Consider the following 27,666-nt stretch of genomic DNA (forward strand, 5'->3'; position numbering starts at 1 on the left):
AGCTAAACAACAACGATGACCTTAAAAACATACCTGAATATACACATATGTTTTATATCAATATATATGAATGAAAGGTGTGTTACGAGCAAATTCAAGTAATTAGACAACAAGAGTAGTCTAAAAAGAGCAATTAAAACAAAAATTAAAAACCATTTTATTTACAACTTTATGATAAACGGAAAAAATAAATTTAGATCACACATTTTTATTTTTTCGAATTAGCTTTCATAAGTTTTTCCTGTCTTTTTTTAACATGCTTTTTTACTTTAGTTTTTCTCTTTTCAGCTTGTTGTTCCTTGATTTCTTTTTTCCTCGCCTGAAATTAAAAAAAAATATATATAGAGGTCAGGGATTAGAAAAACAAAAATAATCAGCCATAATTATATAGTGTGGTTCACTGCAAACAAAAATAAAGTTTACAAATGAACTTTGGTAGCTAAATAATACTGAAATATTTAACCTAGCAATCTAAATACTATTTATATATATATTTTATTCATGTGATATATTTAAAGTTTTAAATACAGTATTAATTTGGAAACCAAAATAATAACAAATAAAAGATACAATTGGTATTATTATGGTTACACTTGCCAAGGCAAGGAGACTTCATGTGGAATCAGAGTTCTCAAGAGCTGGAACTGAAATTTTAGCAAATTTAAATATCAAATTTTTTACTGCAGGTAAGATCAGAACATTATGTTCAAAAAACATACTAATAAAATACAATATAGTACCCTATAATCGAATAGGGAGAGAGAGAAATGCTTTATTCATCCATGCTGCCCAAATACGTTGGGTTGCCACTTTTTTTTTTGGCCAAGACTCCCTATTGGAGTCTTATACTGCATAACCATGGTTGGGGTCAAAGTTTTTCATTTTGTGGGACCGCCACTCAATGAAAAAAGTCAACGCCCCAGGCTGGTTTCGAAATGGCACCGCCAATAGTCATCAAATTGGTAAGACTGTGTCTTAACCACTGAGCTACTGACAGACCGGGGTTGCTACATTACACAGCATACTAATCAATCCATGATCTGACATATATACATAATATATATTTACATGATATCATAAAAAAGAAAGAAAACAATTTTTTTCCTCCAGTTTCCTTTTACAATCAATTCCAGTCTACACACTAGTTAAAAATATTTCAATTTATTCCTTTTTTTTTCTTTTTTTATTCCTTCCATTTCACTATTTCATAATTTTTATTTCATTCGATTGATAAATTCACTCTCTCAGATCCTCTCCAGTGATCCGTTAAACAAATTCATCATTAGACAACAATGTGAAATCAAACCAGAAAATAATAGTCACAGCAGTAAATCAGTTTACAGAAAAACAAATAAATAAATACATTTTACCAAAACAAAACTAATATATAGATTTAAAAGAAAATATAATAAAAAAGTTGGTTACAAGAAATACTTGAATGAATAAATAAGTTTTTAAAAAAAATAATAATAATAAAGTAATTCAATGAATAAATAAGGTAAAATAATAAGCGCATAAATCAACAGTTCCACATATTTTTTTAAAGCATTCTCACACAACGACTGACATAGAACTTTCACACTTTGGTAGCCATAATCCACCCCCAGTCTACCGGCACATGCTGCAACTTCGGCTTTGTAATTGAATGTAGACTGGAATAGGCCATCCAGAACATTCGACAGTCGCTGGGCAATGGACCAATGCTACAGTTGAGCTTCCCATTGACAGCGGATCAGACCCAGTCCTCGATACCTCTTGGGTACGTGCTGCATGGCCGAAGAGATTTTAGCAGCAAGCCCAATGATGGCCATGATACTCCTGCGGATATTGGTGTCAATGCCCTTCAATAACACAGGAGGTATCTTTGTAAGGGGTGCTAGAAACCCTAGAAAGGGTAAGTAAGACCCAGAAACAACAAGTATTGGTTGAAAACGTGATATTTTGTTCCGGTTTGAGCAAGCATGAAGTCACTAATTTATCAAGATTATTAGTTAACTTTGTCACCACCTCTTCTCCAAATATTTGCAATCCCGAGAATGTACATCCAAGATATTTGATGGTGCCATCGGCTTTTGCCATTTGGATGACGTCTGTATCCTCAAGGGAGAGCTTTGTTGACAGCAGCTTTCCTTTGTCCATTATGATACCTACCTAATATAATAATTAAATCTATCATAATAATCTACATAATGGTACACTTGGCATCAGAGCTCAATATAGACTCAAATTCTAGCAAATATCCTCTACTTTAAAAAAGGTACAGATAATGTTAAGGTGTGGTAGATAGTTTTCAAGATATGATGTGTATGGATTGAATGAAAATTTTAGAATTTTTCTTGACTTTGCTGAGGTTGAAAATTCAGATTTTTAATATCAGTCTAGGCCAGAATAAGATATTGAAAAATCAGAACTCCCAACCTTTTTTGCTTTGAAATTTACCGGAACCAATTATAAGATAAGATGTCACAAAATATGCTATAAAAATATAATTTGAAATTGGCAAAAAGAAAACTAATATTTAAGAAATTTAAAGAAACTTTTAAACAGCTTCTAGCAACATTACATATTATATAACATTATATTTCAAATATAAATACCTTCTTTGATCCAGGAGATTCATCTCTAGGCCTGGCCGAGTTGGTGAATTTAGACTTAGATTCTCCTTCCTCAGCTTCTTCATCACTATCATTTTTTTCGTCTTCACTTGCACTTGAGTCTTCATTACTTTCTTCGTCTTCCTTCTTGTTACCAATGAATCCAGGGAGACCAACAACTTTTGTATAAGGTAGCTCATTTACATCTACCTGACCTGTTTTTACAAGACGTATATCCCGTTCAAAATCGACCACCTAATTTAATTAAAACAAAATTAAATTTGGGTGTTAACAAAAGTATTCAGATTCATATTACCTTTAAAGCACTTAAAGGAATTATGAACTATACTATGAAACACCAGATAATACTGAGCTGTCATTTTTGTATAATCTGTGCATACCTTAACTTATTGAAACAATAACATCTAATAAGACTATTTTTTCTAGGATATTCTCATAAATATATCAAATAAAATTTTAAATACAAATATGGCTGAATAACCATTAGATAAACAAATAAGGATTTTTTTTAACAGGATGAATGCACTGCAGCCTTTTAAGGCCTATAGTGCACTGTCCTAAACTCAGTTAAAACAGGTCAGTCACCTTAGCAAATTTATATATGTTTGGAACCACCATTATGCAAAGCTTAAAATCTGTAAAGCAGTCTGAAAGAAAACCATGCTCCAGCTAATGGATCACACCTACATAGGATGTGATAAGCTGTTAAATCACACTTTTTGCAGAACCAGTAAATTGGTGACTGTTAAATTCACATTAAAGAGGTGTTTATTTAGCTGACAGTGTCCTCTACATGGTCCTGTTACTAATCTGTCGAGGTCATCCTGACCATATGTAGAAGCATTGTGTTTGCTTTTTAGGAGGAACTTACTAGAAACAATGTAAATAGTTTTTGCTTCTTGGTGTTTCTCCAGTATAGCTGTCTTCCTATTCATAGTTTTCCTAGCTATTTCTTGTTTTGTAGTAATGGAATATCTTTAAGAATGCTGAGCACAAAATCTCTTACTGATAACAGTGATGAAGTAAAATGCAAACTCTAAGACAAACTAGAGGTAATTTATAAATAGACATGTTTTTTTTTTTTTCGGTTGGATCTACAGACCTTGTAGATCTTTGGCCGCCCGAACCAGCCTTTTCCAAATCTGCCTGCTTGGACTACTGCTTTCCAGTTTGCAGCAAGCAGCTCTCTCATACCTTTATTTTATCAATACATCTGGTTTTTGGCGTCCCACTAGGTCTTTTTCCAACTATAGTGAGTGGTATTCATTGTTGTGTAAAGGTGTCCTTGTAAGAGGAGGGCTTTCCTTTCAAATTGTTTTCTTTTTCAAATTCTTTCTTTTATTAGTCTCGATTGTTCCCAAGGGTCTCTGTTAAAATTCAGGCCTCACAGCCGTATAATAGAGCTGGCTTTATCATGGCATTGTACTCCCTTAGCTGCAGATTTTTAGAGATTTTTCGGGGTTTCAATGTCCTTGACGGAGAGAAGGCTCTGTTTGTGCTAGTCTATTTTAGTCAATAGATCATTTATTTAGATTATTTTAGAGCCAAGGTATTTGAAACTGACATTTCGGAAATGATTTGCTATCCACACAGACCATTGTTAGGATGGATTTTTTGGCTAACAATCATATACTTTGTTTTATCTTCATTTACTTGCAAGCCGATTTCCTCTGCTTCTCTTATTATGTTTTTTTCGTGTCATCTTGGTTACTTCCAAGGACCACAAATGCAAGGATTTTATTTTTCAGATAACATGAGCCCTACCAGCCTTTGTTCTTCTACTCCTTATCGCCTTTTCTAGGGTTAACTTGAACATTATTGGTGAGAGTCCATCTCCCTGTCTCAGACCTGTTCTGACTTCAAAGGTTTCAGATACTTCTTGTATCACAATTCTGCATTTAGGATCATTTATACAAATTTTCAGTCATGATCTTCCAAAGATAGTGGAATCATAAGCTGCTTTGAAATTGATAAATAAGATGTGCACATCCTGTCCTACTTCCTATCATTTTTAGAGTATCTGTTTTAGGATGAAGATCTGGTCTAGCATGCTCTTTCCTCTCCTCTCCTGAACCCTGTTTGGTGATCAATTATATAATCATAACACCAAAATATCTGATTTAGCAGGATATTGGTCATATTATCAGGTTGGGTACTGGAAAGAGTATTATGCCTCTGTAATTGTCACTCATACATGAAGCTTTTCTTTAAGATAGAACAGATTAGGCCTGTTTCTCAGGCCTCTGGTATCCTTTCCTCCTACTATATTTTCTGGATTAGTTCTAGTAGTTTGGCTCTTAGAGATTCTCCACCATCTTTCAACAGCTCTGATAGTAGGCTGTCTATTCTTGGGGCCTTCCTTTTTTTAAGTCTGCCAATAGCTATTTCAAAATCGAGAATATCAGATTTTTCCACCTCTTGTGGGTCGAGGTCCTAAACATAATCTATGTCCTCATAGTTCATGAGCTCTTCTTGATTCAGAAGTTCCAGATATTTAGTATCTTTTCTTTGGATGTCACCAGTTGGAAATTTTTCCTGAAACTTGTGTTTCCTGCTCTATACTCTACCCTATCTTTCCTGATGTCAGAGCTGAACTCATATATATTTCCAACCTACAAGTTATTCTCAATAGCTTAAAATCTTATTTTGAGGAATTCTCTTATTGCTTTTCAGATTATTTTATTTGCTTTTGTTCTGGTGGCTGTGTATTTATCCAATGTTGTTTGATCAGTTCAAGCTAGACTAAGTACGTTCATTTTTCTTTTCTCCTCCAGTGTCTATTTGCATTCTACTGTGAATCACTTTTTGGCTTTTTATTTCTCCTGAATACCTATAACTTTGTTGGCTGTTTCCTTTAGCCCTGTTTCTAAGGACCCTCAGTGTTCATAAACAGTGAAGACCTCCGAACCCAAGTGTTCGAATTTATATTATAAACAATCATAATATTGCATGAAAATAATATTAGGATATCCAAACGCAAATCTATGATGGGAAGAAGTATTTTATCTGTCAGTAAATATAGAAAGTCAGCATGAATATAATAATAAATATTGGGTCAGACTAATAAATAAATTTGGAACCAAATTAATCATCTTTTGGTACAATGTGGATAGTAAAACCATACAATATATTTTAAATCTTAAACTGGATCAAAAACTAGTCATCTCAAAACTCACAATAAATAAAAGTTTTATATCTACAACTTGAATCTGTATAATAAATGATATAAGGAAAACAATAATTTTTTTTTTATTTCACTATTTAAAACAATCAAAGGTAAAATACCTCAGTAAGGCGCTTTGGAATGTACTGTCCTTTAAAAACTTCTTCTTCCACAGCAGCTTCACTGTCTGCAGGTAATGGCTCCTTACCAGCCAATCGGGTACTTGCTTCATCTAAGAATCTTTCCACTTTATCTTCAGTCATGCTTGAATCAGTAATAAAGTCAAAAAGTTCTTTCACAGTAAGAGTTGCAACTTCTTTACGCTTAAAGAATTCTGCAAATTATAATTATGACCAAGTTATTATTCATTATATACAATAACTCTACAAATGAAAGCAATATTTTAGAATTGTTAAGGAAATTATGTTGTCAGTAAAATACAATTCATCATTCAGGGCTGAGAGTGGTAAAGATACCAAAGATAAATACAAGATAAGGATATTTACCTTAATTAAATTAAATTAAAAATAACACTTTTAAATGGATGCGGAAATTTGAAACTTTGTACTCCTTCCCTTATTAGCTCACTAAAATTACTTTTGATTTATTATAATAAATAAATCCTCTTTTGGATAAAGTGGGTGAAAAAAAAAGAGGTGAGTGTATCAAAATCACACTTACCAATCAGTGTGATTTTGATACACTCACCTGAGCAGTTTGACATAGCTTCAAAGATAATCCACTTATTTATTTTATGTACTAATGAAATACACAAATAACAATATTCATTGAAATTTTAAAGTTAAATTTATCAATCTAAAGAGTAAAAAAATTATGAAAGAACTTTAGGAATAAACATTATGAATGATTATAACAGAAAGGAACTTTAGGAGCATTAATTCAGCTGAGGAAAAACATTAAAAAAAAAAAAATTAAAATTACAAACCAGTAATATTGGTACAATCCTTCCTTAAAAAATCAAAAGACTGAGGATGATCATGTTCAACAGACTGAGAAACATCAATAATATAAGCTTCCCCTTCATGGTACCTAAAATTCAACACGCAAACTGAGGAATCATCCAAAATTAATAAATAATCAGTAATGATAAATAATTAATGGGTACTTTCCCACAAATTGGAAAAAAAAAGTTACAAAAATATTTTAAAAATCAAAAGCATGTAGAATGAGCCCAGGCATAAAAAAGTAAACACTATTTTTCATAAATAAAAAGTAAATCGTATCATACTGTAATCTGGACCTCCTTTCCTATGAATCCCTTCAACCTGACCTTGATTCCGTCCAATGGGACATTATATACTCCTATAACTCCATCGACCCTATGGTATCCACCCTCACTACAAATTTGCAATCTATTTTAGACATCCATGCTCCTCTCAGAACCAGAACCTGCACCTTGGCTTACTTCGGAAATAAATGCAATGATACATTATCATATATATATAATTTTTCCATACAAAATGCAACATTTCTTTCTTGTTTGAAAACCGCTTTAGTTCGACCATTAAATAAAATCCAAAATCCTTCTTCACCTAATGACTTCTGCCTGATTTCTCTTCTCTCTAACCTTTCTAAACCGTTAGAATACCTTGTTCAAAACCAACTCTCAAACTTCCTAGAAGAACGTTCCCTCATCTATCCTCTCCAATCCGGCTTTCGACCTGGCTATTCAACACAATTCTCGCCCTCCTTCATATAACCCATGACCTCCAAACTGCTATGGAACACCAAAACCTAACTCTCCTAATCCTCCTTGATCCCGTATCTTCGACCACTTTCTGTCCACCCAATTGCAGAAGAATAACAATCGAATGTTTCAAACAAAGTTTATATATTTTCTGTACTTAATGTTTCAGAATTTAGTTTATTCTTGTAAATATATATATTAACAGAAATTGTACCTTTCCATTTATTATTATTAGTTTAAATACACTTGATTTTTTATCATTTTTGTTTTCTATTGTTTATTATTTGTTCTATTCTTATTTTATATATACTGTTAATTATTTTTGTTCATTTTAATCTTTTCAAATTCATTATTTTATTATGTTTTATGACGTTTTATAATTTCATTCTTATTTTGTATATTACTCTAAGGCTCTAAAGCCTAATTCTGGTGCCTGTATGTTATTCTAAAGAGATCAATCCCAGAATAAATAAAGATTATTATTATTATTTTTCAGAGAAATTAAATTGTGACCCCTAATCAGATTTTTTTTTTTTGAAAAGTAACAAATGAAAAAGTAGATGTTTAGACTGTTTTTCTACTGAACAGTAAATACTATTCAATTTGCCAGTATTAGAGCTACAATATAGTGCCAAAATAACAAAATAAAAAATATAAAACAATGGAGTTATACTGTTTTCACCTTGAACCTTTCATGTCAATAAATTCTTTACAAACTTACAAATATCTGTTTTCATAGCAAAGGTAAAAGGTAAGATACATTAGTTATATTACATAGAATATCATTTTTAAAATATATATAATGTAGAAAGTCAAATATTTATTTTCTTCATTAGAGAGAAAATGATCAGGAATTAGATGTTTATTTTAATTTATTAGATGTATCAACGTTTCAACCCAATTATGTTGGTGCATCATCAGAACTGTGTTCATTAATGGAGGGTAAAATAATTAAATTTATTTTCTAATTTTAAATGTAATTATTTTTATTACTTATTTCTTTTCTTCTAGCTTTTAGCAGAGTGGTAAAGTAAAATGGATAAAGTTTTAATCTAGACTCGCTAAATGTAGCCTAGATTCACTATCATGTAGTTATTCCAGATTTAACAAATCTAACTCATCTACTGGATCAGCTATCAAGAAGAAACACAGAGACTTTCAACTTTATTAAAAGTACATTCAGAATAAATATTGAAAACTCAGAAGAATATTAAAAAATACTCCAGGAATTTATTTAAAACCTAATAGTCAATAATTCTATCAAATGTAAACTAAAATAATGATAAAAGGAAAAAATACTAATAAATAGAAAACTTATGGGAAATAAAATTAATATACAAAGAAAATTATCAATATAACTTGTTTTAAAAAACTGATGCTTAAAAATTCCTCAATCAAATGATCCCCACTATCTGTTATAAAAGACTATTGGGATTAAATCATTGTTATTTTTTAACAAACCGGATAATTTGTTTAGAATTACTTGTACTTGCAAAATCTTACCACAGATTATTCATTACCTCAAAATCTGTTTTGTGGCGGACTAGTAGTGTTTTAAGAGATTCCAGTAACTGTGTTAATTAAAAAATGTTTTTGTATTAGATGTAGATAATGTAACCAATATTTTTTATTTTTAAAACAACTATTCACTTTTTTTCTTTGTCGCTTGTATAAAACTCTTGAACAATGTTCTACTGCCTTATGGTTTATTGTAATAGAAGAGTTACTATGAAAAGCCAATACCTTCCCATTCTAGCCACACCTTACTAAATCTAAGTTAAACTAAAGGGGAAAATGTCTTCTTCCCAATCTACTGATTCTGGATTCTAATAAACCTCCATCCTAACGTAATTTATAAATTATTATAATTTTTATTAAAATAATAATTAATTTGTTTAAAAAAATTAACCCAATTATTAAAGTTGGACTTAAAAGAGATTAAATAGCAAAATGGAAACTCTGTATCTTAATCTAATATAATAACAATAGAATAAAAACAAATATTATAACTTACAATAAATTAAACTCGGAAAGATCTGCATGAACAAGCTTACATTTATTATACATCACCCACATCATTTTGATACAATCTCTGTAAAGTTTACAAGCTTTTGAAGAGCTTAACTCGGCATCCTAAAAAAAAAATAGAATGATCATAGATTACAAATACTTTATTTCATAAATAAATAAATAACGCCAACCAGGTGTTCCAACAAGGAATATTACACTACTACTTCACAGAACAACATCAATACAGAACAAATGTACAATATCAGATCATATACAACACCTTCTTTTAAGTAACAATGCACCCTTTAGATAGTTATTACATTTTGAATGATTCATTCTTTACAAAATTACATAGCATGCCCGTTTCAGATAGTGTTAAACTTCTACTTTAATTAACATTATGCACATATTACTTAATATTATAATTATTAATGTTAATATTAATATTAGGTGCCTCTTACATAACTGTGTCATCTAACCATCGTAATGCATTTGTTAGTTTATCTTTCTTCGAGAAAAATATGCTACATAATACTTCAATTTCAAAAACCTTAAAATTATTTTCCTTTCATTAATATCAGATAATTTTTTTTTTTTTTTACATGGATTTGAAATAGTAGCAAGCAAGCATATAACATAATAACCTCCAATTTTTACTTTCAGATTTCTTTAAAAAAGGCACTGAGTAAATAAAGTTAACTAACATTATAATTGAAAAATAACCGTTTTTCCAAGCCAAGCCTGTTTTTAGTAAAATGCCAAGTTAGTTTCTTTTAGAAATAGAACTCCTCAAATACTTAAAACCTTTCAATATATTCATATATTTTATCTATATCATTAATATTTCTACTATCTAAATCAGATATTTGCAGAATTAAAATTATTCTTTTAGAATAAACATCAATATAAATGTAAATTTAGATGAGAGAGAACCAAAATCAACTAACTTTTATTGTTAGTTTATAACTTTTATCTAGGCAGTATAATGATCTACTTATGATGATTGATCACCATACTAAAAGTAATAACTATTTTCACTATAATACTTTATTTATAAATAAAAACACACTTAAACTTGCTAGATTTAATTTATATAATCATGTAACTTACTTTTAGCCTAGGTGCTGGCCAACCATTGGTGCCAATAAAACTCATGACAAGAACATGAGATCTCAACAAAACAGGATCTGGTACCCGAAGTCCAGCTGATTTAAGTCTGATTAAATTTCTCATTTCTTTCTCTGCCCAAAGTCTCACCATTTTTCTAGGATTATGACGAGAATAGCCATGGCGAAACCTTAAAAAATTATAAATTCTAAAACTATTGAAAGCATGGAAAAACTAATATTTAAACTAAAGATAATAACTAATGAAATCATGTCTGAAAGAAAAATGAATAAATTAAAAGCAATAACCAAAGAAACTGAAATAATAAGACAGATGATTACCATCTTCCACCTCAAATATTAAATATCAATACGTTTTAGAGAATTTTTTAAGAAACTGAGGCATTATTTTGTAAATAAAATAACAAATTTATAATACAAAATTGTGTCAGCGCTGCTTTTCCTATATATCTGGCAGTATTAGAATTCCAGACTGAAAGATTAGCTGGCCTTCGGGGAAATAAAAGTATTAACCAATAATTTTCATTCCTTCCAAGAATAGAAAAGTTTTTCGGACTGAACATGAGCCATTACAGTTTAAAGCAGTAGTAGTCGGAAAGAGCAATATCTGGAAAATATGGTGGGAATACAATGTCCTATTCGAGTGTTTTGGAGTAGTTTTTGACTGACTGAATATGTGGTCGAACATTGCCATGCTGCATGATCACTTTGTCGTTTCTTCATTCAGATTCATATTTACCGGTAACTAACCTACTCTAACCATGGTGGAGGGTCAAGTTTTCATTTTCGTAGTGGTCCCATGAAATGAAAACTTGACCCTCCACCATGGTTAGAATAAGTTGGTTACCGGTCAAAAAAAAGTCGACATCCCAGGCCGGATCCACAAGTTGCAAAGACCTGCACCTTAACTACCTGAACTATGGATAGCCCTGTTTCTGTCCTTCTATACTCTTCATTTTTGATATCAAAATCATCACTTCTAATCCACTTCACCAATACTTTCAAGTTGAAATTAATTAAGCATAGTCCACATAACCCTCAAACAGCAATCTACCACCTTCAGATGCCTTTTTTCTTGAAATAGAAACAGAGAAGTAAAGCTTTACCCTAATTTAATTTTTTTGCCACAGAAGTTTACAATAGAATTAACAGTTCAATAATAAAAAAGACACATACTAACAACTGAAGCTTGATGAGGACACTTAAAAAAAAAGTGATTAGTTTATGGTCCAATATGATTTAATCTATTATCAATATTTTAAAATTTTAATTGTACTCCCAATAGACAGCTTACCGAAATTCTCCAGTGACATATCTATCTCTGTCCTTGAACACTAAAATAGAAGTTTTGTACACCTTTATAGCATAATCCATATCTTTGGGATTACAAGTGGCATGGTATACATTTGCTTCTTTCCCAGTTGAAATACAGCCATTGACCTAAAAGAATAATAAGAATCAAAATCACATGATTAAAACATTAAGTTATCATTAATTATTTTTCAACAGATGATGATGGGGAATCTCTAAAGCTTGAAGCTATATATTTAATTTTAGTGTCAATATAAAAGGTTTATTTTCTTGACCCTGCTGATCTGACAGGCTGCTGCTGATTTGGTTTTTTTGGTGTCTCTTCCAAAAAGGCTTCGAGTGTGACCTCTACCTCCTAGTAGTTTCCTAACTTTGTGGGATGGTTCCAAACCGCCCAATCAGTTCAGCTCCTACCGTCAAGAAAGTGCATCACACGTGTTTTGATCTGACAGGCTCACTGCGCCCGATTATGTCAAAAACCTAAGGTCAATATTTTTCACTTTAGAATGTAAATTCAAGCACTTCACTGCTTTTCAATACTTGTGTTAGAGTCATTTTTGTCAGGTACCATTACCGTTTATGAATGGGGATCGTGTGCCTGTCAGGCTCACCGTGCCTTTCTAGAGTGTCATTCAGGTTCATCGCCCCTCTTTTCAAGATTTGTTTATGAATTCTTCAATCGTTATTTCAGCATTTCTTTGATTTTAGGGAGACTACAATATTCCGGCCTTTTTGGTTTCAACAACGAAAAAGTGTTGGCAACCTACGTCACATGCAAGAATAAATGTGTATTCCTAGTTTCTTCTGAGCTCAGAACCAAAGCCATTGATGAAAGTACTGGAGAAAAAAATCCTGAGGTCATAACGTATTATAATGCTCACAAAACTAGAGGTGACACTGCTAACCAAATGTGCACCACATACAACGTGCAGCGAAATACACATCGATTGCCAATGACTGTTTTCTATACTATGTTGAACTTGGGAGGGATGAATTCCTTGGTTATTCACCTCGGGAATCAATTGGAATGAATTCCAAAAAGAGTTTTCCCCAAAGAATTGTCACATGAACTGTGTATCAGACAACTTTAGCAAAGAAGCCAGCTGAAATCCGGCCTTCACACCTCCTTGAAAATTCGTCTCAAGAGATCCCTCCCGGCTGATGGTCGTCCAAATTCTACCCCTTCCCACCTCCAAAAGCAGTCCTGACGTTTTGATTGATTGCACGGTAAACAGGAATACATCAGCTCATGAACTATTCCTGTGTTAAATGCAACCAAGGAATTTGCCCCTCATGCGAAACCACTTTATGCAACATGCTTTTCAGCCTGTTCTTGCGATCCTTCATCGGCTTTGATGGATTTATTTATGTTCCCACACATTTCAACTTCTTTTTTTACCCTTTTTTGAAATTTGTTTATATTGTTTTTAATTTTTGTTGTTGATAAAAGGTCCTATTTTGATTTATTTTCATAACCATGATATTAGATTTCCGCATTTTGACTTTTTTTGGTTTCTGTACCTAAATAAATAATAAGAAATGTTTTAAATTTATTTTATATTTTTCCCTAATTGTCTACATCCTCAAGATGATCGGTAATTTTTGGTTTAATTAAATAAGGCGATTTAGGGACTTCGCTAGTTTTTATGCATCGTGTGCCTGTCAGGCTCACCGTGCCCCGATTTTAAGAATCCTTGACCGCACCCTACGAAGGTTAAGGAAGGCTAACCATTCATGAACTCTAACCCATAAGGGAAGTTGTTAATTAACAATATGATTATTGTATTATCAGGCTCATTAAATATCTATTAAGTGGGTGGAAAATAATATCAGTAATTATATAAAGCTAGTATTAAAGATTAAAGAAATATCAAAGATTGCTATTACTTAGGTAGACCAGAGAAATCTATATATTACAATCACCCAAGCTAAACAAAAAGCAGGATTTGATATCAATAATTTAGTATAAGTTACAACAAAAAGCTGGTATTCATGGGTACTACTAAAAAATAAATTGTTACCTCAGAAATAGTTCCTCTGTTTAATAATTTAAACAATATCATTCGTGTACGAGGATCCATAACCTGTTCTGCCGTAGCTCTGTCATGTTTGTCCTTTATTCTGTACCTAAAGAGAATATTAATTATTAGTAATAGATAATAAAAAAGTATACTAGTAACTAGAAACATTAAGTGCCCATAGGTACAAGCAATCCTGTACTAGTAGGGTTGGCGATATTAAAGACAATTTCGACTGACAGCTATTGATTAACTATTGAGAATATTTTATTAAATCCTCATCAAATAAACACAGAATTTAGATGTTAGTGGTTGTTTTGAAGTCCTTTCGGCACAAATCACAGGTGACTAAATTTGTAATTTTACTTTACTACTTAAAAAAGTCACACCCTTTATAAAAATCTGACTGTTTTCTAATTAGTAAGAGTTCAGTGAACTAGGTAGCTGGAGTATATAATGAGAATGAGTGAGAAGAGGGGACAGCTAGAAGACTGTATAATGGAAATCTTGATGGAGCAACACCTGGTAGAAGACCAAGGTGAAGATGGAAGGATAATGTATCCAAGGATTTGAAGAAAACAGGAACATCTATCAGGGAAGATGAGGAAAGAATAGTTGTGATGGCTAAGGACCCCTGAATTGAGATGTGTTAATTATTTTCATTTACATATTAATCTTTTTAATGATAAATTATGTAGAGGTCGATCAATAAGTGTCTGAACCTCATTATAACAAAATTCAACAAAAATACCTCAATATTCAAAATACTTTGATAAAATGATTGTCTTGAAAACCCTTCGAAATCCATATTATCAAGGTTCCACTATATCATTATTACTTTTTTTGTGAAGAACTACATTGATATGAATCTTATGGCAACCCAATTTACTAATTTTTGATAATTATCTTTTACTATCATTGGGTAGTATAATCCATTGTATATAAATATATTTCTAAATATAAACTAGAAATAGGTTTGAAAACTTGAATTAGTTATTCTCAACAATTTTACTTAATGGACTTTTCCTTGCTGAAAAATAAAGAATTGACTGTTACCTGTCAGCTTCGACCCTTCGGTTTGTTTCCATTAGATGGTTTGCAGCATGAATAGGTAAAGGAGGTCCCTCATACTTCTCAACATTGATTTTATTCAAATATTTCTTGAATAGCTTATCTGATGGTTGATAATTAGACACCTTTTTGCTTGATTGTTGAGAATTCATGTTATTGCCAGTTGGCCTAACCATTCCATCATTCTTTCCATAACCCTTTCCCTCTAAAATGAATCAAAGTACAATATTAACACAAAATTAGCTGATGATAAACCAACAACAGACCATAACTACTACATAAAACTATTACCTCCCATGTACATATCCCCATCAGAGTAATAATCTTCATCAGTGTCTTCACTGCTCGAATAAATAATAAGTTCCTTTATCTGGTCTTCTAGTTTGAATGACACACGTTTTTTGTTTCTTTTAGGAATACACTCTTTATCTTCAGTAGGACTAAACAAATGTGTACAATTAGAAAACCAACTCTACAAAATCAACACTACACTTATTCAGAAATTACTTACAGATTATTTTCTGGTTCAGCATCGCTAAACTGACCTTCCACTATTTCATCCATCATCATAGACGTATCTTGAACTATGTATCTGGGCAAAAACAAACTTGACAGTTAGGATAGGTAGGTAAGGTTATAATAACCATGTGCGCCAAGCATGGTCTTCACCTCCTGAAACAATTTAGTAAAAATTAGTCGACTTAACGTTAGATTATTAGATTTGATAAAATATTGAATTAAACACTACACCTAAAAAATTTAAAAATATTATAAATACAAATAATAATTGATATTTGTTTGCTCCCCCCCCCTCCTTCCAAATAAAAAATAAAATCTAACTAGTTATATGTGACATTAACCAAATAGAGAAAATATATTTTTGAATATTATTATTAATTGAAGGGCTTGTGATAAGAATTTGGCAAGCCACATGACGTAAACTTGTCACTTTATGTGATGATTTTATGAAATATTTTCATTTTCTCAGCGATATATTAAAATATTTTCCATTTTGAAGGTATAGTTGATAAACATTTGAAAAAAATAGTTATAAGCTATAAATATTTACTTCACAGTGTTTTTGTTCTCAATGTTTTCATAAACAACAAAACTCTCTGTCATGACTTGTGGCAGTACATCACTAAGTGTGAAAATTTTACGACCTTGCATTAAACTGATGGTCTTCTTTTTCTGATATTAACAATGCAAGATAATTTGCTTTGAATGTGTACTAATGTTTTTAATTAAGGAGGTTGTTCTGGAACATTTATAATTCTCTTTACCTTTTTTACTTTACCTATTTTCATTTTAATTCTAATTCCATCATACTGAAAAGGGGTTAACACCTTTTGATTATTCAAGTTGATTCCTAACCCAACAAATTTTAATTTTGTAATTTGTATTTTAATTTTGAAGAAAAATTATAAGTATTGTAAAATTATAAGTCCCATCTGAAGTAAAATAGTGACTAATTATTATATCACTTTTTAGAAATAATAGATTGAAAATTATTCTAGGATGAATTTCTTTAGAATAATATAGTTGTACTAAAAAATATATTGCAATACAAATATAAATATAAAAGAGTTATACATTCAGGCTTTAAAAATTACAATTGTATATTTTTCTTATGAGAATGTGAAATATTTTCCCTGTTTTTCAGTACCAATCTAGCCTGCTCATGTTGAGATTATATTAACAAATATATTTATTACATAATAGAAACAAACGTTAAGAATGTAAGAATTCTTTGGCTCCTAATATTTTTAAATGAAATAATATTTTTTAATTGCAAAGAATTTTAATTATAGTTAATTATTTTTTTACATTATAATTATAATATAGATATTAGTATCAGTAATAATCCTTAATACTGTTAGTTTTGAAAATTATTATAATTAAATATTAATAAATTCATTGACTTAAAAAATCTCTTTTTTTTTTATTTTAAATTAAACTGTTAAAAAATGAATACTATGATCAAAATTCAGTATTCAAAGGTTGGTACTTATTTTTTTTTCCCTTTAAGTAATCAGAAATTGCTTATTCCTTAATGTGAAGGATTAAATTAAATTAAATTTAACTAATTCTTAGTAACTAGTATTGTTCTACTAATTGGCCTTAGGTAATTTATTAAATTTGAGGTGATTAAATTGTGGCAGCAGTATTCTTATGTTTTGGAGCCAATTTCAGTTCCAAGCCACCATACTTTTTTTATAGATTCACCTTTTACACACTTTCTTCCTAATTAGTTATTGAATGCTAATGATGTTAGTTCCCTAATTGTTCTAAATATACTTAAGATTACAATCTTAGCGGTAAGAAAGAGCTGCTTTTGTAGGACTATTTCATATTTTATTTTTTTAGAGATACTTCATTAGTATACAAAGTTATATACATATTATATATATATTATAGTATATACATATTACAGTGCATTTCATTTCATATAGTACATATTATAGTGTACAAAGTTTTATACAAAGTAACAGTATCATTACACCAATTATCTTTTTTAGTTTTCTAGGAAGTAAAAACATACCAGACTGAAGATCTGATTTTCTGTTGAAGGTACATCCCTTAAATTACTCCAAATATAATTAAATTTGCAAATTGGTCATAACAAGGAAATTATTGATGTTTCTATTTTATGTTTTAAATACTTCAGCTACACATTCTTCCTAGTTGATATAAGAATATCTTTAGAACTTTATTATACATTATATGGTATCCAACATAAGTTGACTGGTCTAAATTATCTTGTTTTTTTATTGCAAAATTATGTTTTGTTCCAAATACAATTTGGAACAAAACAAACATTTTTGGATGTTTTATAACTAAAAAAAAGTTGAATATTAGTTGTTACCATAAGGATTTGCATCTCATCTTATCAACTGTCCCTCTCAGAAAATACTGCAGAATAGTGGTCTTTATTCTTTTATTTCTTATCTAGATAGGCATGAATCTGCTCACTCAGTTTTTATTAATTTGCTTCTCGGATGTGTCATATTTATTTATTATATTTCTTTTTCTGTTTATTAGTTAGCCATTAAGTTATAATAATTTATGTAGGAAATATATTAGTAACATATTATTCACAAAATAACTATATGTTAACTTATACTTTTCTTATAAGACTGATGAAAATAAACTCTTAGCTATTTTGATTTCCTTATTAAATAATAAATACATATGGACATCAGTTTATAATTAGGACAACATATTTTGACTTTTACTGCATCGGTGCTAGGTAGTGGCATTGATTTTTTCATTTCATGTATCTGTTTAACATATATGTATCTGTTTCAATGCGAGTCAGCCCTATGGGTTTGGAAGCTCTCCAGAACTTCCCCAGCCTCATAAAATGGGTACCCTTATTGAAAAAAATCTGGTGGTCGAGCATAATTCTGACCAAATCATGTCCTTGCACAACTATTGGTCTAATAACAGTACTTCCTTACAAAGTACTGTACCCCTTCATGGGTTGTAGTGGTATATATATATGTATACCAAATGCATAATTATTTCTTGCTTAGTTTCTATTACTTTGCCTTGTGCGGTTTAGGTGTGTCGCTCAGTATACTTATTTGTGAAATTTAAGAATTTAGTTTATGTTCAAGTGAATTTTTCAATCTTTTTGTTCCGAAATTTGTTGAGTTTAAAGACCTTGGTAGATAATGTGAACTTCAAGAAAGAAGCAACTGATCTACTATCTGTGTTAAATCAAGGGCAAGGGTAAGTTGCTTATAACATTTTTTTTCTCTTTGTTCACATCAAAGAAGCCCATATTATTACTAAGCTGTTATTAATAACTTACTGATAAACAAATATTCATTTAAAAACAATTTCAACTATTGTTTTGTATTAATTATTGTATTGAAAGTTTGGAAATTAAATTTAATAATGAAGAATAATTAGATAATAGAGAAAAATTTTTTTAAACTTTTTATTAATGAGTGTTTTATTTTGTTTTCAGATGGGTAGCTGTGGATCATGGACACCTAATAAATGACAGGTATTTAAATTATTTATTAATATCCAGACATTCATTTAAATAAAATTATTTTAATATTTTTATCGTACAATTTTATATGCTATTGCTATTTTTTATCATAATTTGCTGGGTGCGGTATTGCTTATTTAAAAATATTTTCATATAGTTTTTATCTTTTATTTTTTTTATTTTCTTCTAAAATATCAGAGTCTAGAAATGAAAACCAGAAATATTTTAATTTTTAAAAAATATATAAATTTAAATTGATTATTAAAAGATTCACAACTTTAATAAGAATACAGTAATTATACACACTGTCTAATTATCATTACATCATATTTAATATTAAATTAAAAAAAAAAAAAAAATAGAAGACAATTATCAGAGCCCAATATATGAACCATATTATTTATAGAAAAGGAAAGAGAAGTTTTCTTTAATTGTATAATGAATGTCTTTTATCATATTTTATTGTACTTTCCCATTGCTCTCTTTTTTTTTTCATTTATTCCGGTTTTGCTTATTTTACTATTATTATTGTTTTTGTAAGAGTATAAACCTTTTTGGATATTAATCCATGGTCCTAAATCCTAAACCCCTTAACCTTTGGTTATTATAAGTTTCATAACAGCTGACAAACAATGTAATGAAAAAAATTGAAATTATATTCAGAGGACACTGAAATAAATGAGTAATTGCCAATGTAAATTATTGAAACTTATTTAAACAAAACGGATCCCTTTTTTTTTTTTGAAAAATATTGTTTTGTTTTTAACTTAGCTCAAATCAACTTTTAAAATTAATTGTATTGATCCTTTATGTTAAATTAAGTAACGTAATTAAAGTGTTATTTTAATTTAAGTCATAATTGTTTTAAGTTTAGCACTTCTCAGACTTAAGATATGGATATTTTATGGTTTTATAATTATTAGATAACAAATTTCAATTGTTTCCTAGGTATGTAGTTTTTGGTTTTTTAATTATCTTATTAGATAAATATTTGATAGTTAATTATTTATGCTTAAGATATGAACTCTTGGATAGGTTCATTGATGGCCCATAATTGATTTTCTATTATTAACTCTTTAAAATAAATTTTTTCTACACCAAACTGGAAAATCATCCTCCAGTCCTCTGTTTTAATTGGAGCATAACATCATTGCTAAATAACAATGAATTTATTACTAAACAATTCAAAACACTATCCAAATTATAGTCTCAAAACTTTTATTTCTTTTACACGTCCAACGTTTCGGCCAATTCGGCCATCTTTTGGGACAATCTTAATTCACTATGAAACATATCATTTAACCATTCCAAAAACTTCATACAGGCTATTCTGCCCAGGTCAAAACATTTATATCCAATAAGTCAAATATCCATTAAAAATCACAGTCAAAATTATTTCTCTTTAACCACTATCAATACACTTTTATTATAGTGTTGGTAGTAAAAGTGTATTGATAGTGGTTAAAGAGAAATAATTTTGACTGTGATTTTTAATGGATATTTGACTTATTGGATATAAATGTTTTGACCTGGGCAGAATAGCCTGTATGAAGTTTTTGAAATGGTTAAATGATATGTTTCATAGTGAATTAAGATTGTCCCAGAAGATGGCCGAATTGGCCGAAACGTTGGACGTGTAAAAGAAATAAAAGTTTTGAGACTATAATTTGGATAGTGTTTTGAATTGTTTAGTAAAAAATTGCCAGTCTCAAGAAAGAATTTTAAGATTATAAATAAATGAATTTATTATTTATTACTATGTTTTATTTGTTAAAAAATGTGGCTTGGGTTTCCAAGAGGTTCCATTTCCATTACTCCTCATTTAGATAGCTAGTCTTCCCAATCTCAACTGTCAAAATATTTCTAGAACGTAACATTCTTAAAGCTATAATCTTAAGAAATATCTAAACTAACCTAATTTTGGGGGTTTGGTGATTTTTTACCAAATAGAATTAAAAATAAATAAATTACCCTATTTATTTTTAAGATTTTGTACTGTTTGTTGTATTCTTTTGATATAAGAATGTGTCATGAGGTGTCATTATTAAATTAAACAAAATTATTGAAAATATATGAATTGCTCAGCATTTCTTGGCTTTTAACAACTTGATAGTGGTCTTGTATTTTTAGTTTGGCTATCATCATATCCCGACAATATAAAAAATATTTAAGTAAGCACATAAAACGATGATTATATCTATCCATTGCAGAAATAGAAAAAATTAAATAAATAACAAGATTTAACGAACCTGAAGTTTTATTACTGTTAATACTTACCGTCATTTCATCTTTCTTTTTGCAGAACTCTGTTCAAGCAGAAATCTTCTAAATCATATCTAATACAATGTCTTTCCTGTAGTTTTATGCTGATTACAGTAAACAGAAGTGAACTATTACCCTTCTTTACTTTCAGATTATTTTCTAATTAACCTGATACCAACTTCTGAGAGTATTGAGCTGAAAGCTATGAAATTTATCAAGTTTGTGTTTTTTTAAATTTTACTATTACCCCTTCAAGGTTCAACACCTCATATCCTACTATTAGCTGTTCCATAATTAATATATTTTTGGTGTCATAGAATTTTTTGTTATTCTCTCTTAAATTTGGTCAATACCTGACTGTATATATATATATATTAGAATGGTGTATAGGTAAATAAGTTAAGAAATACCCTTGTAGAGCGAGTTAGTATTTGAAAGAATCCAAAACAAATCAAAATATTAAAATGTGAATATTAAAGTAAATATTAAAAATTGTAGACTCTTCTGAGTCTTGAGTGAACTTTTTTCCCACAAGGTTCTCCCTTCACTCGTTAGCCCATTTCTATCTTTTTACTGTATTTTTATTGGACCTTTTTTATAATAACAGATCAATTTAAGATCCTATCGCTTATGGATATTTTCAGATTTTCTCAGAGTATAAAGGAATTTTTTTTTCAATGTACTTGTGGAACTGTTCTACCTAGTTTGTCTTTTTCTATTTTGTATAATGGAAATAAATATAGTTTCAACAAAGCCTTCAATCACCCTTTATATGTTGAGACAAAAATTTTATATCATAAGAAACTGAGTAGTTTTACCAATGTTCACTCTACCATTAAACAATGTATTTATTTTCAAAAGGCTGATGTATATATCAGAAGGTTTGTGAAGTAGGTAGGCCGACAGCTTGTATTTCTCTTCATATATTATTATTGGCTAGTTAGATTTTGGTTTAAATTTGGTTAAAAAACAACATTTTAAAATAATTACTTTAGTATTATAAGCAGGATCAATTTAATTTAACATAATGCCTTAAAATTATTGTAATTATGGAAAATAATTACCTTTTATTCCGTTTGATTTTCTCTTCTTCTTAATGTCACATGTCCTGTGTTGGAACGGGACTTTCTGTTATTTTTCAGTTTGGTATTTTAAATTATAAAATTACCAAAAACTATCAAGACATATGAGATATTTCAATTCACATTTTCTTTTCTGTATTCTTCATTTTGGATGTTTAGGACAACTTCATTCTACATTTCTGTTGCTCGGAGTAACAATAATCAGTATTCATATTCCAAGTTCCGAGAGGAACGAATTGAAGGTTTTCAGAATCAAATGATGGCCATATCAGGTGTTTTAAATAACAACAATAATTTGTAATACAATAATAATAATCTGTGATGGATCACGCTACTATATAAAAAGCTATAAACCTCTAAAAATGGATCCTAGCTACAGATGATGGTCAATTTGTGCACTGCATAAAAATCCATTATCTGCTTTTATTTACCAAATTATATTGTCCTTGATATTCCTTAGTACCGTTATGTATTTTAGAAAATTACAAGGATAGTAATGCTTAATTATAAAAGGCATTTTAATTACAATTCCTATATCTATAAGTTATAATGATTTATAAGAGAATGACACTGCTGCAATTTTTAAGGAAATTCTTTTATTTAATATGTAAAAAAAAAAAAAAAAAATAGATTATAGAAACTATTAGTCTTTTGAACGGTTCATTCAATTTTTTAAATATTTTTTACCTCTTACCTTAGGTAAATTTCTAAGCTCTAGGATCATTTACCTTTACATTCGTTAATGTTTTTATCTATTAAAATATAGCTATTTATGCAATAAATACAATTAATATATAAATGTAAGTTGATAAACACAATGATTATGATAAGTCATTGTGTTTAAGAAATGAATCTGATTGGCTAATATTAACTTTTGAGTATATCAAACCTTTATCAAACATACACTTTCCAGCTTATTTTAATTAATTGAATTTTAGATACAGGCACTGCATTTCTTTAATACATATTTATTTATAATATTTGCTAAATCTTGTTTTTACTTCTGTCTTGAATCTTCCAACAGCACAATTTGATAAAATCTGTAATTATATATCCTTTAAAGCAGGACATGAGTCAGAGTTGGATCATCCATTGGTAATCTCACGATGCAACACATATCCTATGTAAATGGTTTTCCTAATGATTATGGATAGTGATCATTCCAAATTCTATAGCTGCTGAAGTTTATTTATCAGGATTTTCCCATCTTTATTTATTCAAAGAAACACTTTTTTGATCCTCCAGTAGTTTCTATTGTAGAGATTTTTGTAGTCTTTCCTTGCAGCTCAAAGATAAGCTACCTTATTCTTCATCTTAAATTTATAAATAATTTATTTATTATTAATCATATTTCAATCTATGATTTATTAGTTTATGATTATTTATGTAAATATTCAATAATTTTAACTCATGTTTATGAAAGATCCCTCCTTAATTTGCAATTGCTGGTACAAATTTAGTTTATTATATGATATTGATTCCTGACATGTATTTGTTCTCAGAAATGTATGTTTCAAAAATAATTTGACATTTTCATGTACAAGAAACCAGAGAGGTCTGTCCTTTATTTCTATTCCATTAGTTTTCCAATTAAATTTTGTCTTTAAGAGAATAATATCTTCCATTTTTCTTAAAAGGAATCTGTTGACACTATTTTGCTCATTGTTTTCTTCTGTTTCCAGTTTATTTAGTTGATTTTGTTCCTTGATAAATGATGTATGTTTATGACCAATCATCCTGTGTAGTAAACATATATTTACTATTTAATACTAGTAGAAAGTCCTATTCAACTTTTAGTTTATTTATGCCCACTGATTTTTTCAGTGATTGTTAAAATTATTTAAGCTTCAGTCATAAAATTTCTATCGATATAACTTAAAATATTGGCAAGGGCAGGGGCTCTACAGTACCCAGAAAATAAAAAGAACATAAAAACAAAATAACAACAGTATTTATAAATTATTAAATAAAACAATAACACAATTTTTATAGAATTAAAAGCCCAAAAACAAATTGAAGTATCATTCTATTATTGGAACATCTTGCCACAAACATCATTTTATAGAATACATATATAATTTTTTCTTTCTTCAGAAATTCTGAGAATGTCTTCCTTTAACATGGTATAAAGATTTTTCAGAACATGGAAGTACCACAGCTTAATTAACGATCCACATGATTTCAAATAGTACAGATTATTGTACAAGGCTTAATATTAAATTAATTACTAATTAAATCAGCAAATAAAAATTTTTTCGAAATCAATATGTTTATTTTAAATACAATTTGGGTTATGGTATGTATAATTTCGAGGACCCTCTTGGGGTGACCTATGACTATGGTGCCAAATTAAAAGATAATTAACACCATAGTCTCGGAGAATATCTGCAGGCAGGCCGCAGACAGATTCTTTTTCTTTGGGATATTAGATTACTTACTATCTTGAATATATCTTGAAATGTGTAACTTCTAATTTTAAGGGAGTGGTTTGATTACATTATTTTATTTATTTTTTTGTATAAATTGAATGCAGGCTACTCAATGTATAACTTCTAATATTAAAGGAGTGGTTTGATTATTTTTTTTTTTTTGGCATAAATTTAATGCAGGCTACTCAATCACTAAGAGTCTCTTATATCCAATTATATAACATTTTTCCCAAAATTTCGTTTCGGAAACGTGGACTTGTACACTCATATTTTATGACTTGTATTCCTTATAGAGGAGTGATCAGTGCTGAGGAGGAATAATTGGTATCCAAAGTGGAGGGTTTCAAATGCATTAAAATTTTACTTTGTTCGGTACAAAAATTTTCCCTATAGAAGTTTCACTATATTAGACTAACTGTACCGTTATTTGATCATTTAAAATTATCAGTTCGTCGCTATTTTAATCCAGAATCTAACAAAACTTAAAATTGTTTTAGAGCTGAGACAAAACATAATGAAAGATATAAAAATGATGCCGCAGGTGGACTTACAAACGAATCTTAACAGGTGGCGTCTAGAAAAGAATCTCAGGTACATAGTCAGGTGTAGGGCAGGTGCATGGCCTATCTTGTTCTTTTGAATATTGATGCCTGCATTAAATCTGTTTTGATTTAAATGGTTTCGAAATATTTAACTGGTTCAAATTCAATCTATTTTCTTTTTTATTTCATCTTTCAGGAGGAATTTTCGAAAGTAATTATGGTTAATAGGATTACTTTAGTGAATTACTTTGGGTGGGTTGAAGTTATGCGGGAGAGGGGAAGGGGTTAATCTGCAAAAAACTGCTAGAAGTTACTGTACGTATATTAAACTCTCTCGTATTACTGATTAATTTAATCAATCCTTGTAATAATTGGTGTATATACGATTATTTTTCACCGATTTTGCTCCCTTATCACTAAAGGTTGTGAAGGTTTGATATTTACGCAGGAAATAAAAAACAAATTGTGTTCAGAATTGAAAATTTCCTTCGGATTAAACGTTGTAGACACCAAGTAACAGATTTCTTCTGTGTTCCTCTTGTTTATGTCACTATAAGCCTTCTCCAGGATTAAATAAGCGAAGAAATTGTTAATATACTATTTTGTTGCTTATTCCTCACACTTCTTTAAAACATCTCTTTATATCTCTGCGATCCTTTCGAGGACCTCTTTAGTAATAAAGAATCTTAGAATTAATTACAACTGTTCTTGTTTCGTCCTTCCATGTCGCTTAAAATTAAGGCCCAAAATCGCGATATCTCATTAAAAAAAAAAAAAACAATAAAGTAAAAAGCTTTAAGATTTCAGACGTGTATTTTTCATTCCACAGCTTTGGGCGTGGTCACTTTCTTTTCCCAAACCTTGGAATGAAATAAAACAGTTTTTTGTCACGGGCTTCCGAACTGGTCCAATTTTAAACTTCTCCATGGTACTAGACTGTGTAATTATCAATTGAAAGATGTATTTTCAATGAAAGATTCTCATATACTATCCAATTGTAAAACGATTTTACATTGGTGCTACCTTAAGCGGCATCCTTAAGGAATAAATCGTCAAAAGCCACTAACAATTATTTACAGTTTTTGACCATCTACGTGAAAACAAACCAACTTAAAAAAAAAAATTTGCCGTAAAAATCTGTCATTATAATTGATGCATTTCTTTATTGAGGCGTCATTATAGCCACTCATCTATTTATTTTTATAGATTACTATTTACAGATTGATACAGATACGTGATACATGCTGAGGGGGAAGTTCCTTTTCTATTTAACAGCATGGTGATTGAGTGATATTATTTTTTTAAATTACACATTTGGACTTTTAAACTGTAGGAAAATAAAATAAAAAACCTTCAGAACCAAAAAAAAAAAAAAAAAAGCGTATTAAGCAATTATACATATATTATAAATAAGGAGCTGTAATTTATAATTGAAATTATGTTGTACTGATAGTTGTTTACTATCCTCATACATATATTGATGTGTAACTTGCTGTTTGATCAGCATACAGTGGTTCTACAGATGGGCAGGAGCCTAGTCGAAGGCCAGCTGATGGGTAGTCGGTTGATCAGTTTGTGCTATATATTTTGATTGAAGATTTATTGCTGAGGTAGGGTTCAAGGAGGCGACTGATGACAGGAATTTAAGCCTCCTCGGCTGGCCAAGAATAATCTAACACAGAAGCACTCAATACATACGTAGATGAGTTTTCGAACGGGCTGTTTTCGCATACCATTTTATACATAATCATTTTTTTGCATATCATTTTATCAATTAGCATCGTGAGATACTAGTAAGTAACTCAGAGGTTTTTCTAGTAATATGTTGAACTTTTACAAAATTCTATCGATCCTGGGTGCCTGCTTCTCAAAGATAAAATATTTTAACTGTAAAGAGCAGTTTTTAATGTGACATAAACACTCAGTGCTACACGCATTGTGTTCATTTATTAATTTTTTTATTTATTGTATAAATATGATTGACCGTGTATGAATTTGGAGATCGTCAGGGATGTGATCAAGAAGAGCAATTTTATATAAATAGTTGAAAACTATTGTGTTCTTAACCGTAGCTCTAGTTTTGCATTGTGTGAGTTGTATATTTCATTGTGATTTACTAGATATAATGTTTACTTTATTGATTTGTACATACATAAATATTGACAGTGATATGATTAAATTTGGTAATTATTTAAAATTAAATGATAATTCATCAAAACTAATTGTTAAAAAAGAAAAAAAAAATCGACCAAATAATAAAAAACAAATATCTTAATAAGTTACTCGCGAACATGGTACAAGTTTTGAATCTTGGTCAACAAAATA

The 27,666-nt window shown here is 29.7% G+C and overlaps 1 protein-coding gene across 1 annotated transcript; it reads right to left on the minus strand.

Annotated features, from left to right (window-relative positions):
• Window positions 1–133: 133 nt before the first annotated feature.
• On the minus strand, window positions 134–16,211 carry LOC106686658 (serine/threonine-protein kinase RIO1). The gene is made up of 12 exons (XM_014430070.2): window positions 16,093–16,211; window positions 15,535–15,695; window positions 15,315–15,463; window positions 15,009–15,228; window positions 13,956–14,061; window positions 11,918–12,063; window positions 10,607–10,793; window positions 9,501–9,619; window positions 6,725–6,828; window positions 5,901–6,112; window positions 2,598–2,849; window positions 134–319 (listed from the first exon to the last, which is right to left on the minus strand). The coding sequence occupies exons 2-12, from the start codon at window positions 15,591–15,593 to the stop codon at window positions 209–211; spliced, it is 1,665 nt and encodes a 554-aa protein (XP_014285556.1). The 5' UTR covers window positions 15,594–15,695; window positions 16,093–16,211; the 3' UTR covers window positions 134–208.
• Between the last annotated feature and the right edge of the window lie 11,455 nt (window positions 16,212–27,666).

The sequence above is a fragment of the Halyomorpha halys genome, unplaced genomic scaffold, assembly GCF_000696795.3.
Source record: "Halyomorpha halys isolate HHAL.00 unplaced genomic scaffold, Hhal_1.1 Scaffold859.1, whole genome shotgun sequence".
Classification (NCBI taxonomy): Eukaryota; Metazoa; Arthropoda; class Insecta; order Hemiptera; family Pentatomidae; genus Halyomorpha; species Halyomorpha halys.

Coding starts and splice junctions, on each gene's coding strand:
- LOC106686658 (XM_014430070.2), bottom strand. CDS start 15,593: ATGATGATGGATGAAATAGTGGAAGGTCAGTTTAGCGATGCTGAACCA. Junction 15,464..15,534: donor GCTGAACCAGAAAATAATCT/GTAAGTAATTTC, acceptor ACATTTGTTTAG/TCCTACTGAAGATAAAGAGT. Junction 14,062..15,008: donor CGAAGGGTCGAAGCTGACAG/GTAACAGTCAAT, acceptor TATTCTCTTTAG/GTACAGAATAAAGGACAAAC.